The sequence below is a fragment of the Alligator sinensis genome, unplaced genomic scaffold (genome assembly GCF_000455745.1).
Source record: "Alligator sinensis unplaced genomic scaffold, ASM45574v1 scaffold1019_1, whole genome shotgun sequence".
NCBI lineage: Eukaryota > Metazoa > Chordata > Crocodylia > Alligatoridae > Alligator > Alligator sinensis.
This window is the reverse complement of record NW_005843564.1, coordinates 32,684-44,609: the sequence shown is the minus strand read 5'-3', so window position 1 is coordinate 44,609 and position 11,926 is coordinate 32,684. Positions and strand designations below refer to the sequence as shown.

General features: G+C 43.5%; 2 protein-coding genes across 3 annotated transcripts in view; both read left to right on the top strand.

Annotated features, from left to right (window-relative positions):
* The first annotated feature begins 6 nt into the window (after positions 1-6).
* On the top strand, positions 7-10,428 carry COQ2 (coenzyme Q2, polyprenyltransferase). The gene is made up of 7 exons (XM_006038954.3): positions 7-19; positions 2,535-2,701; positions 3,748-3,869; positions 4,167-4,252; positions 5,753-5,886; positions 6,457-6,645; positions 9,684-10,428. The coding sequence occupies exons 2-7, from the start codon at positions 2,612-2,614 to the stop codon at positions 9,837-9,839; spliced, it is 777 nt and encodes a 258-aa protein (XP_006039016.2). The 5' UTR covers positions 7-19; positions 2,535-2,611; the 3' UTR covers positions 9,840-10,428.
* The window catches only part of PLAC8 (placenta specific 8), a 33,390-nt gene continuing 27,982 nt past the window's right edge, over positions 6,519-11,926 (top strand). The window contains exon 1 of one of the 2 annotated variants that reach the window (XM_014527488.2): positions 6,519-6,645. The gene's annotated coding sequence lies outside the window, so the exon portion shown is untranslated. Of the gene's footprint in view, positions 6,646-11,608; positions 11,630-11,926 lie in introns of those variants that run through there. The other variant, XM_006038951.3, reaches the window with a different exon arrangement.

The following is an 11,926-nucleotide window of genomic DNA, read 5'->3' as shown; positions in this document are numbered from 1 at the left end:
CGACTGGACCGGCCCATTGGTGAGTGCGTGGGGGTCCGCCCTCCTCCCAGGGCTACGTCACGGAGCCCCCGAACGCCCGGCGTCCCCCCCTCTCTCCCCCCGCCCGTTGGAGGGATCGGAACGGCCCGTGGGGAGCCCGCTTCTTGCCCCGCGCCGCGGGGCGGGTCTAGACTTGTGACAAGGGCGGGCGGATGGTGAGTTGTATCATCGCATGTATGTGACATCACCTGTGGTGTTGCCTGTAACAAGAGGGATGCAGATGGGGACGCATCGCTGCATATGAAACCACACATATTTTTATTCCTGTAAAAATTAACTAGAAGTTCATAAAAAATGAACGCATACCATAGGTCAGGGGTTTTCAGTCTTTTTGAATCGTATTCCTTGCCTTCCATCAATGCTGACCTTGTGAAGGAACACCTTGAGAGGCTGGACACCTTCAAGTCAGCCGGCCCTGACAGTCTGCACCCCAGGGTACTCAAGGAGCTGGTGAGCATCATAGCTCAGCCCCTGGCACGGATCTTCGAGAGCTTCTGGTGCTGTGATGTAGTGCCTGATGACTGGCAGAAGGCCAGTGTGGTGCCTGTCTTCAAGAAAGGGAGGAAAGTGTATCTGGCAAACTACAGGCCCATCAGCCTCACTTCTATCCCAGGGAAGGTCTTAGCAAAGATTATCAAAGAGGCCATTCTCAACAGACTAGCCGATGGCAACATCCTGAGGGATAGCCAGCATGGGTTTGTTGCGGGTAGGTTTTGTTTGACCAATCTCATTTCCTTTTATGACCAGGTGGCCTATCACCTGGACAAGGGAGAGGAGATTGATGTATATCTTGACTTCAGAAAAGCCTTCAATCTGGTACCCCATGATCACCTCTTAATAAAACTGGCTAACTGTGGCCTCGGCCACACCACAATCCGCTGGCTGGGGAATTGGCTCCGTGGTCAGACCCAGAGGGTGGTTGTTGACGAAAGTCAATCGTCATGGTGCCCTGTGACCAGTGGGGTCCCCCAAGGCTCTGTCCTTGGCCCTATACTATTTAACATCTTCATTAATGATGCGGACATTGGTGTCAGAAGCGGGCTTTGCTGCCAACACCAAACTCTGGGGTAAAGCGTCCACACCTGAGGACAGGAGGGTGATCAGGCTCGGCAGTGCTATGCTGGCTAGCACTACAGATGAAAGGGACTTGGGGGTCATGATTGACCGCAAGATGAACATGAGCCTTCAGTGTGATGCTACGGCTAGTAAAGCAAGCAAAACGCTGGCTTGCATCCATAGATTCTTCTCAAGCAAATCCCAGGACGTCATTCTCCCATTGCACTCTGCCTTGGTGAAGCCGCAGCTGGAGTACTGCGTTCAGTTTTGGGCTCCACAATTCAAAAAGGATGTGGAGAAGCTTGAGAGTCTAGAGAAGAGCCATGCGCATGATCAGAGGTCAGGAAAACAGACCTTACAATGACAGGCTGAGAGCTATGGGACTCGTTAGCCTGCAAAAGCGCAGGCTCAGGCGCGATCTTATGGCCAGCTATAAGTTTATCAGGGGTATTGGGGACGGGAGGGGGATTGGAAGGGGATGGGGTGGCTCCTGCCATTGTGCGTGGCTCACGTGGTGGCTCCCACTGCTCATCCATGCCCTCCTGGACAAGCAGCAGGAGAGCTGCGCTCAGTGGTGAGAGCAGCCCCTGCCCCCTGACGAGCCGTGCCTCCTGGTCCGACCAGGGCCTGCAGCTGCAGTCTGCCCCCTGTCGCATGCGCCCCCCAGATGAGCTGCTTGTGACTCTGTCCCATGCCTCTCCCTGCCTTGTCTGGTCAGCGCCTGCCCCTGTCCCGGCCCCATTCCCTCCCTCACTGCAGGAACCTTGATCTGCCCCCTCCTCTTCCACCGTGCCAAACTTTACAGCTGGATGTAGCTCTTCAAGCTGAAGAGCTACCTATTGGAAATTGGATTGGTATTGGCTGATATGCCTCCTTAAAATTCAGCTATTGGTATCAGTCCCAAAAATCTCTATCGGTGCACACCTACTTTCAATAAGCTTATTTATCCTAGTTGGGTAGCTTGGTATGTGGAGCATACACACTTTATTGATTTGCCTTTAAATAATATGAACTGAAGAGGACACTTTTTAATTGTGAAAAATTGTAAAGGTAGCCACATATTTGTTCTGAAGAGAGAACAGGATGGCCTAATGAACGTGCTTTCTCTCTTGCCTGAATATCTGGCTGATTCCTCAAGCATTTTCTCCACAGTTCAGTCTTCTGTTTGGCAGAAAGGTAGGGGGAATATCTTTTTAAAGTACGTTTTTTTAACAGTTTAGCCAAAAATACAACACAACAGGAGGAAAGGAATGCAACAAATTGTAGAACAACATTGCCTTGCCATTTATAGCTTAACTTCTCTCAGCTTTGGTTTTGCAGTTTTAGAAGCTTTTAATTAGTTCATTCAGTATTTATTTGCTGTTGATGTTACCCTAAGGAGTAATTCCACTATGATTTCTCTTTTCCTAATCCTTGTCAACTTCTGTTTTTGTCCTTAGGAACATGGCTGTTGTATCTGCCATGTACTTGGAGCATAGGCTTGGCTGCAGAGCCATGTTGCTTTCCAGACTGGTATATGCTGTCACTGTTTGGTGCTGGAGCAGTTCTGATGCGTGGAGCAGGCTGTACAATCAACGACATGTGGGATCAGGAGTATGACAAAAAGGTAGAGAAAACTGCATGGATTTGAAAAGAACAGGCAGGCTCCTTTAAATGTTTGATGAGTAAGTAAATCTCTGGCCTTTTCATGAAGTAAAACTTCTTTTGTCTTGCATCAAGACAAGGACAAGTTTGAAGGCTGCTTTCAAATGACTAACATTGGCTGCACGTCTTCCTTATGCAGGTTCCAGCCCTTATTAGCAGAACAAATCAGCAGAGGGGGTCTGCGTGTGTATGTAGAATTACTGGAGTCTGCTGCCATTTAGGAGACATTTTAATCTGTTTAAGCACAGATGCAGAGGGGTGCTGTGTTCAGGATGCAACAGGGGGAAAATTAATGGAATAGGAACCTTAACAGTTACATTCCCTGACTTGTGTGCTTAATTTTTCCAACCTGTCATCAGTTCAAACATACAGAGCGCAAGTTGAGCTTGTTAACAAATAACTTTTAATTGCTGTCAAAGAGCTGAACATACTCTTGGCAGTGTGGATCAACGCAGGGAATTACTTCAGAAGTTTTATACACAAATCAGGTTTTTTATTACATTTAATTTTTTTTACCATTCATAACCTGATCCAGTCTCATAAAACCATATGTGGGTATACCCTTATGATTAACTAATTAAAGAATAATTATGCACATACCTTCTTTTCAAAGAACATTGCAATATTATCATGTGCTGTAGCAAGCACAAAGCCCATGGTTCTGCTCACTCAGTTCTGGTGGCTAACTCTGTAGACCTCTCAGGTAATTCATTACCCTGGCTTTTGTATTCTTAAAACAAGTCTTTTTCACTGCCTTCCAGGCCATTTGCTTTGATTCTGTCACATGGAACTTATCTTTTGCCCGGGTATTGGGTGCTGCCAGCTTGTGTAGCTTTAGTTATTTATGGGTTTGTTTTTACTGGAGGGTGGGAGGAGGGTGTTAGTCAGTGACGCTTGAACTTCTACCTTAGCCAGCATACATTGCATTAAAGTCTGCCTTTTGCTTGTAATATATATTTTAACAGGTTATATTGGGTTTCATATTAAAACAGTTCTTTCTCTGTTTAGGTTACCAGAACAGCAAGTAGACCAATAGCTTCTGGAGATATCTCAGCTTTTCAAGCCTTGGTTTTTCTTGGGGGACAACTTAGCTTGGCTTTATGTGTGCTGCTCTGCCTGAATTACTATAGGTAATGTGTATGTGATTATTCATTCTTACTATAGTTCTCCAGGAAGCCAAAGCCAGGAATGATGAATTTCAACAGAAAAGGCAATTATTTTGGGAAAGTTACCAGCAAATGAATTTGTGGGTTGATAATGAAAGAATTATTTCAGTTTTAACTAAAGAATCAACTGCGATTCTGTAGTTAAGAATCTGATATCATTATATCAGAAATATTGATCCTTTGCCTAGGAAGTAATGGTGAGTATAACAGAATGATTTTAAACAAAACGAGAAGTTTTCTGATAAATGTCTCTTGTTATAGCATTGCTCTAGGAACAGCTTCTTTGTCTCTTGTGATTACTTACCCCCTGATGAAGAGAATCACGTATTGGCCACAGTTAGTTTTGGGTGAGTTAAAAAATGGCTATTTTTCTTTTCTTTCAAATATAATTGTTTTGTGTTCTGGTAAAATCTTCATTGTTGAGTGAATGTATTAAATCAAGTTGCCTGAAACTGCAAGAAAGATCCATGAAATGGTGCATCCTCAAATGGTTAATCAATCAATTGGAGCTTTCTTTTTATTTCCATGTGCAGTGATGTTGAGAGAGAGTGAGTGAATATTTTTACCTAAGAATAAACTGCGGTCCTGGGAGATATGAGATGTTTTTCTCCCAAGCTCTGAAGTGTAGGGTGAAATGCATAGTTAAGAAAGCTTGCAATCTGAAACACTTAATTTAACTGAAGTAAAGAGAAGTACTACACAGTATTCCAACTTGGGTTGCTAAGACGTCTTTCATATGTGTTGGCTTCCATAATTTTTTCTCCTGAAATTGTTGTGTGTCATCTTTTTAAGAACCATCACTGCCATGTATGTTTTGTTCCCCTCCACTTATTGTTCTTTAACAACACAGCCAGTTATGCAGAAACTTTGGCATTTTTGTTATTTTAGATACAGGCCTAGTCCTGCAGACTTTGTTGAAACTTGTCACATGTAAGTGTTGCAGGACTGGGCCCTATGTTAGCTACATAAAGTTTAATTTAGGAGGAAAAATCTGTTTGTAATATTTTACTACTTATGCTATATAGTATGCTTAATGTGTAATATATAGTTACTGTTGTTCAGTAGAAACATCAAATATATAAATGTGTGTTACAGGCCCAACAATGTGATACACGTTTGAGATTTTCTTACATTCCACGTGATTTACTATAGGGCACGTTTTTCTTTATCAAGGATTCCACACAAACTAGAATTGTTTTTAATCTTAGAAAGCTGGAGACAAGACCAGAATTTCTTAGGATTCTTTTCTTTTGGTGCATTCACTCAGCAACACAGTATGGTGGGTGTAGATTGAATTTTAGATTGCCTGTCATCATGGGCCAGTGAAAACAGTAGAAGCAGAAACTGAGTTTGCGTCACCTGTATAGCAACAAAGAGCACTCCTTGGCAGAAGCATTGCAATATTATGCTACCTCCAGACCAAGTGGGGACAGAAAGGACAAGTTAAAGCTAACTCTCTTTAAGATGCCTTATTGCTCTGTTGGAATAGTCAGTATCCTCTTCAGTGCACCATCCAGAGACAGGGATGTTAGTTGTTTCCCTTCTGTTGCAGATACAAGCAGAACATGAAACACGAGAACTAGCCAGAAGGAAGAGAGGGCTGTTTTCCTGTAAAGCTATTGTTCCTTGTCTTTCGCACAGTTCCTTTTTCCTTCCCCACAAGGAAATAACAGAGTAATTTACCTTTGTCCTTCGTTTTCAAATATGGTACAAGGGTTCTGGGTGTATAAGGTTTAAAAATATTATGTTTGAGTGTCTTATGTGGATGAAAAATAGAAGTTAAATTGTTCCTGACTATTACACTTCAGTTCAACATGTATTTTTTTTTCATGTTTTATGGCTTACAGGGCTTACATTTAATTGGGGTGCCTTGCTTGGGTGGTCTGCCATCAAAGGCTCATGTGATTGGTCTGTCTGTGTGCCTTTGTACTTTTCTGGAGTTATGTGGACATTGATATATGACACTATCTATGCTCATCAGGTAAAGTAGTGAGGTTGGGTATAATTTCTTCCTTGTTTGATATGTGTGGGTGTCCAAGTGTGTTTAATTTATTATTCTGGATAAACATGGCTCCTCTATCCTTTCTGCTGCAATTTTTGACCTTCATAAGATTGAAAACAGCAGGAAACAGCTCTTAGAAAAAAATTTCATCTCCATTAGTTTTTTCACCCCAACCAGTGCCCCATGCCCTAATGCTTTTGACGTCCTTTTCATTATACTGGCTGTGTGAGAGGTTTGAATATCCTGCTTGAAGGCTTATCTTCAAGCGTTGTGCATACCTAGGTGTGGAATCTCTTAAAATAATTTTTTTAAGCCATTAATTAAATAAGTACTCAGCAGCTTTGGAAATCAGGCTCTCTATGTTGGTGACTAAAACAAGCTTAAGAACTTCACTTAAGGACTCTTTCTAAAATATAAACATCATAGCCTTGAAAAAAGGCCTTTCTCTTATACTGGCCACACTCCCAGAAGGTATAGCAAAATGCCTCATGCAGTGCTTTTTTTTTTTTTTTTTTTTTTTTTTCCTGGTAACAATCTTTTTCATTCTAGGATAAAAGAGATGATGTTGTCATTGGTGTGAAATCGACAGCTCTACGATTCAAGGAAGACACCAAGCAATGGCTCAGTGGTTTTGGTGGCATTATGCTCATGGGTTTGTGTGTGGCGGGAATGAATTGTGATCAGACCTTCCCTTACTACACAGCAGTGGCTGCCGTAGGGGCCCACTTAGCTTACCAGGTTTGAATTCATCATTTTTCTTATCATTTTTTCTGTTTGTTAGTAATCCTATGTCAGTTTGCCTAACACATCCACCTCTTGTCTCAAACTTATATTCAACACGAGCTTAACCTAGGTCTGCTTTTACAAGAATCAGGAGATAGTAATCTTGATTTTTCTCCCAGTGTGTCTAATGTTGTCACCATGACATGTGGATACATAAAATAACTAGGGCTTACAGTTGGTACCTAGTGAGACTGGGACACTGGTTTGGGAGATTGGGAGACTAAATGGTTCTGTTTCTTGGTAGTGACTGCTTGATATTTAAAATGTGGTTATACTCTGTAGAAGAGCTATATAAAAGGGGTTTTGTTTGTTTGTTTTCTTCCACGTGAGTCCATTAAATTGGCTCAGTTTACACCTGGATGGATCTTCCTGGATTACCAGCCGTGCAAGCGCAGTACGGGATGTGAAAGTCAAACTAAATTTCTCTGGTTTATGCACCATCACCAAAAGCAAATTTAATTCTTTTGTCATCCAAGAATCAGTCCAATTCATTATCCCACAGGTGTGTTGTTTTTGAAGAGATAATGATTAAAATAAATGGGGGGGGGTTACTAAAGTGGTATGAGCAGATTAGATAAAATTGAGAATAAACAAAGTAAAAAATGTCACATACTTATATTTCTGATCATAGTGACTTTTCAAACTCAATATTCAGCTCCTATCTAGTCCAAGATTATAGTGAGAGTGAGTACTCTGTAGAAAACGAATTGGTGGTCACTGTAGTAAATGCTTCTTTACTGGCAACCTTGCTGTTAGTTCAACAGTTTAAGTATGTAATTAGGTTGAAGACTGATCCACAATCTTCCCCTGATGAGGTCTTAACGTGTGTTGGGGTAATGTAGGATGTGCAGACAACATGCAGATAGAGGCAGTACTGTCACTGTGGATGGGAATATTTCATTCTCTAAAATTGTTTGTGGCATGCTTTATGAGCACCAAATTTCCTTTTTCTTATCATGCTAGATTTCCTTTTTTCTGATTCAGTGGCTAGAATTTTGTTTCCACATGAGTCTTGAGTTTTGGCACAATGTGAACTATTGTTCTCAAGGCCAGATTTGGATGCCTGAAAACCAAAAAACAGACACAAAATTACTTATTTCAATGATAAACCAGCTGAGTCATAATATGGATTATGTGTAGCCTGCTTAATTTCATTTCTGGTTGCTTCACTACCTCATAGTGCTAGTAGAGAAAAAGAGGAACATGGGTCATAGAGATTTATTCCTGTCTTATTAAAGAAGGTAAATGTTCAGCCAAAAGGAAACAGTTTAACTAGCGACAGGTCTGAACAAAGACTTATATGTTAGTTTTACTCTTTTAAAGAACTATTTTGTAAAGTGGTTACTGTTCTTTAATTTGTTTCTTGACTCACTGACTATGCAAACTTCAGGTCAAGAGATTTTACGTCTGAAGGTGTGGGTCGCATTTTATACTAGTGCCTCATGGATATGTTTCTACATATTTCCCAATCGGAATCTAGTTATGTCATTCTTTGTGCCTCTATAGCAGTTTCAGGTCCAGAGGGAAGGTGTTATTCAGGCATTCAGTTGCCTTTAGCTTCATATGTGTTTGATTATTCCTAGGAAGTTAATTGCAGTTTCCTTTTGCTATATTCATAGTTTCGTAGTTGGTAGGGTTGGAAGGGACCTTGACAGATCATCAAGTCCGACCCCCTGCCATGGCAGAAAAGAGTACTGGGGTCAAACGACCCCAGCAAGGTATTCATCTAACCTCCTCTTAAAGTCTTCCAGGGTAGGAGCCAGCACCACTTCTCTTGGAAGTTGGTTCCAGATCCTAGCCGCCCTGACTGTGAAGTAGCGCCTCCTGATGTCTAGTCTGAACCTACCCTCTGCCAGCTTGTGACCGTTATTTCTGGTCACTCCTGGTAGTGCTTGGGGGAACAGGGACTCCCCCAATGCCTGCTGGTCCCCTCTGACTAGTTTGTAACAGGCCACTAGATCCCCCCCCAGCCTTCTCTTGTGGAGCCTGAACAGGTTCAGGTCCTGTAGCCTCTCCTCGTAGGGCCTGCCCTGCTGCCCCCGATCATGTGGGTGGCCCTCCTCTGAACCCTCTCAATGCTGTCCACATCCCTCCTGAAGTGCGGAGCCCAGAACTGGATGCAGTACTCCAACTGCGGCCTGACCAGTGCCACATAGAGGGGAAGGATCACCTCCTTGGACTATTCACTGAATATGTTGAGATCTCTTGCTCCTTTTTCCCCCCTCTTGCCAGCAAAGGCCCTCTTGCCTCTCTTTTGCTTCTTTCTGTTTTGTTCCACTGCACTTCCTGTTGGTAACTCTGTTCTTGACAGCTTACATTTTCTTCCGTCACATGAAGTAGTAGGGACAGGGAATGGAGGCAGCTAATCCTTGTTCCCAGCTGCTTCTGCAGGTATCCTGAGCCCTCTTTGCAAAGGGCAGTATAGATGCCTTTTGGAGCAGCTGGAAAGGTGGAGGTAGAACTAGCACTGCAGGACCAGTCAGCTTTCTATACACCACAGTTGTATAGAACTGTTCTTTCTTTCATAGTTCTTTCTGTGCTTGTGATGAAACTCAGACCAAACATTATTAAATTCTTCAGAATGCACACAGATGCCAAGGGGGAGTTGGATGTATCTCAGCACTTCTGAAAATCCTACTGGGTCCCAGTCTGTATCCTGACATGCGTAAATACCGTTTACCATCTTCCTTGGTCTCTCTGTTGTAGAGAGGAGCCAGGATTAGCATCCATACATGACGCAAAGGCACCTTTTCTGCTTTTCTGTTGTATGCACTGTATTTGAAACAAATCTTGTAATAAGCTCAAGTAGGCAGACCTCTGTGTCTGTTAAGAAGCCACTGAAGGCAGGATGCATGTCTGTAAAGAGCTTGTTGTGGAGATGGAGCTGAAGATGATGGGTTTCTGGGAACATAGATCCTCTGCATGTGAAGTGCCTAGCAGGCTTGTGGAATTATAGAATAATAAAAACAGAACATTGTCCTGTACTTTCACAGATTTACACTTTGGACATAAACAAACCTGAAGATTGTTGGAAGAAGTTTACCTCTAACCGCACATTAGGAAGTTTACTTTTCATAGGGATTGTTCTTGGAAATCTGTGGAAAAGAAAAAATCCCAAAGAAAAGGAAGAATTGTTAGAGATCAGCTAGTGAATGTGATAAGCACTGGTAACTGATGTTTATTTAAGGTACTGTATTGAAATGTCTGGCCAAGAGGAGGACAGGGGAAAAGTATCTGTCCAGAAGATATTTACAGTACTGGTCAGGAGATGCTTCCAAGGCCTAGGACCATGAGGCCTGGCTTCCCAACCCCTGCCCCCCTCGTACCAGAGCAAGAAGCCAGGGGTGTCTGGCACTGTACACTCCAGAATGATACTGTTAGTCGCACCTGTGTGGGAGGAAAAATACTTGGGGGTAGAACTACTAAAGATTTTATTGCTTACATTATATAGACCCATGGTCATTATTTTTAAGACAGTGCAGTAGAAAACAGGACAGTTTTTAGTATTTATCTCATGAATATGCTTACAAGACTGAGTCAGCCTGTATTGTTGAAAGTGAGGCTTCTTACTTGCATTTGCTCTTGAATTGTTAAATAGATCCTGTCTGATATGAATGTTTTGTAAAAAGTATATTACTTTGTGGTCACTTGTACTTTGTAACACAAGAGGCATCTCACAGGAGATAGCATGAGGAAATGCAATGATACTGTAATATAAAATAAAGTCTGCTGTATGAAGCTCTGGTGTTTTGCTTTGTGCAGATGTTAGTTGTATGAAATACTTAGCTTCAGTAAGTCATTTTTATCCTGAAGCATTTAGAAGCAGAAGGGAGCAGCTTTTGGGTATGGGTAATTAAGAAGTAGCGAAGTAGGGAAATTGCCTCCTTAATATTCCACGGGATGAGCCAGCTGTGATTCTGAGCCATGGGTTAATGCTGTACCCAGGTCTGTTAACCAGGCCTCCTTACTTATCTATCTAAAGTCTCTCCTGCAAACAAATGTTTGCAGCATTGCTACAAACACTGCAGTGGACTGTCAAGAATGAATGGTTTGTATATGGTTTGCACACAACCCTCTCCTCTCAACAGTCCAGAACTATTACAGTGCACGCAGCTGCTCTTAACTTATGTTGTGATCTTACCAACCTGCTCTTGTACTCTGTAGTACTTAATACTCCTTTACTCCCTTACATTGATTACCCTCATTGTACATCACACCTTCAGTACTGTAAGATTTCCAAAAGAAGGATGTCATCCCCCGAGTTCTGTAGAACAGCGTTTCTCAACCCGTGGGTTGCAAGAATATATGAAAGTGTTGCGAACAAACTTTAAAAATGAATTCCAGCCTGCAAGGGGCTTCTTGCCGCTGTGTGTCGTCCCCACACACCCCTGCCCTGCCCTACACGCCCACCCCCTGCCCCACACACTGCACGCAGGGGGAAGCGGGTCAGGAATGAGGTGCACTGGGTTGGGACTGGGCAATGATGTTTACAAATGTGTCCCAGTACAAAAATGGTTAAGAACCGCTGTTCTAGAACATCTAGAGTACCTTTGGACGCAGTAGTAACACCTAGTAACGGTTGGCTGAAATATACTTGGCTCAGAACTAGTTCGTAGTTGAATGTTTTCTATTGTTAATTGCACCATTTACAAATTAATAGAATATTTTCATTGGGTCATAGTACTGAATATTCTAATATTATAAAAGCCCGTAATCTGTCTGTCGGTCCATAACGCTTTATTCATGCTCTGATTGGCTGACAAACAGCCAATCGGAGTGCGAAGAAGCATTCGGACAGGTGCCAATGTGCTGCCATGATGGCAGGTGAGGTCAGCGCAGCTGGTCTTGCCCCCCTTGCCCTGCTCCCTGCAGGTGGCGACAGTGGGGGCGGGAGGGCACCGGAGCTGGCTTTGGCCATCCTCCCCCTTGCTGCTTGCAGGTGATGGCGGTGGGGGGTGGGGAACAGGGTTGGGATGCTGCAGGGGTGCGAGGCCACGGGCACTGTCCTCAGCTTGCCCCTCCCCACCCTTCTGTCTGCCCTGCCTGCAGGGTGGGCCCAATGCAGGGTGGGGGGGAAGGAGCGGGGACAGCTGTGGCAGTTGGGAAAGGAGAGGAGTGGGCCCAGGCCCAATGCAGGGGTGGGAGGAGAGCAGTGGGTGCAACCCCACATAGCAGCTGGGGGAGGGGAGGAGTGAGCCTCCTCCCTCCCTCAGGCCTGGGCCCACTCCTCCCCCAC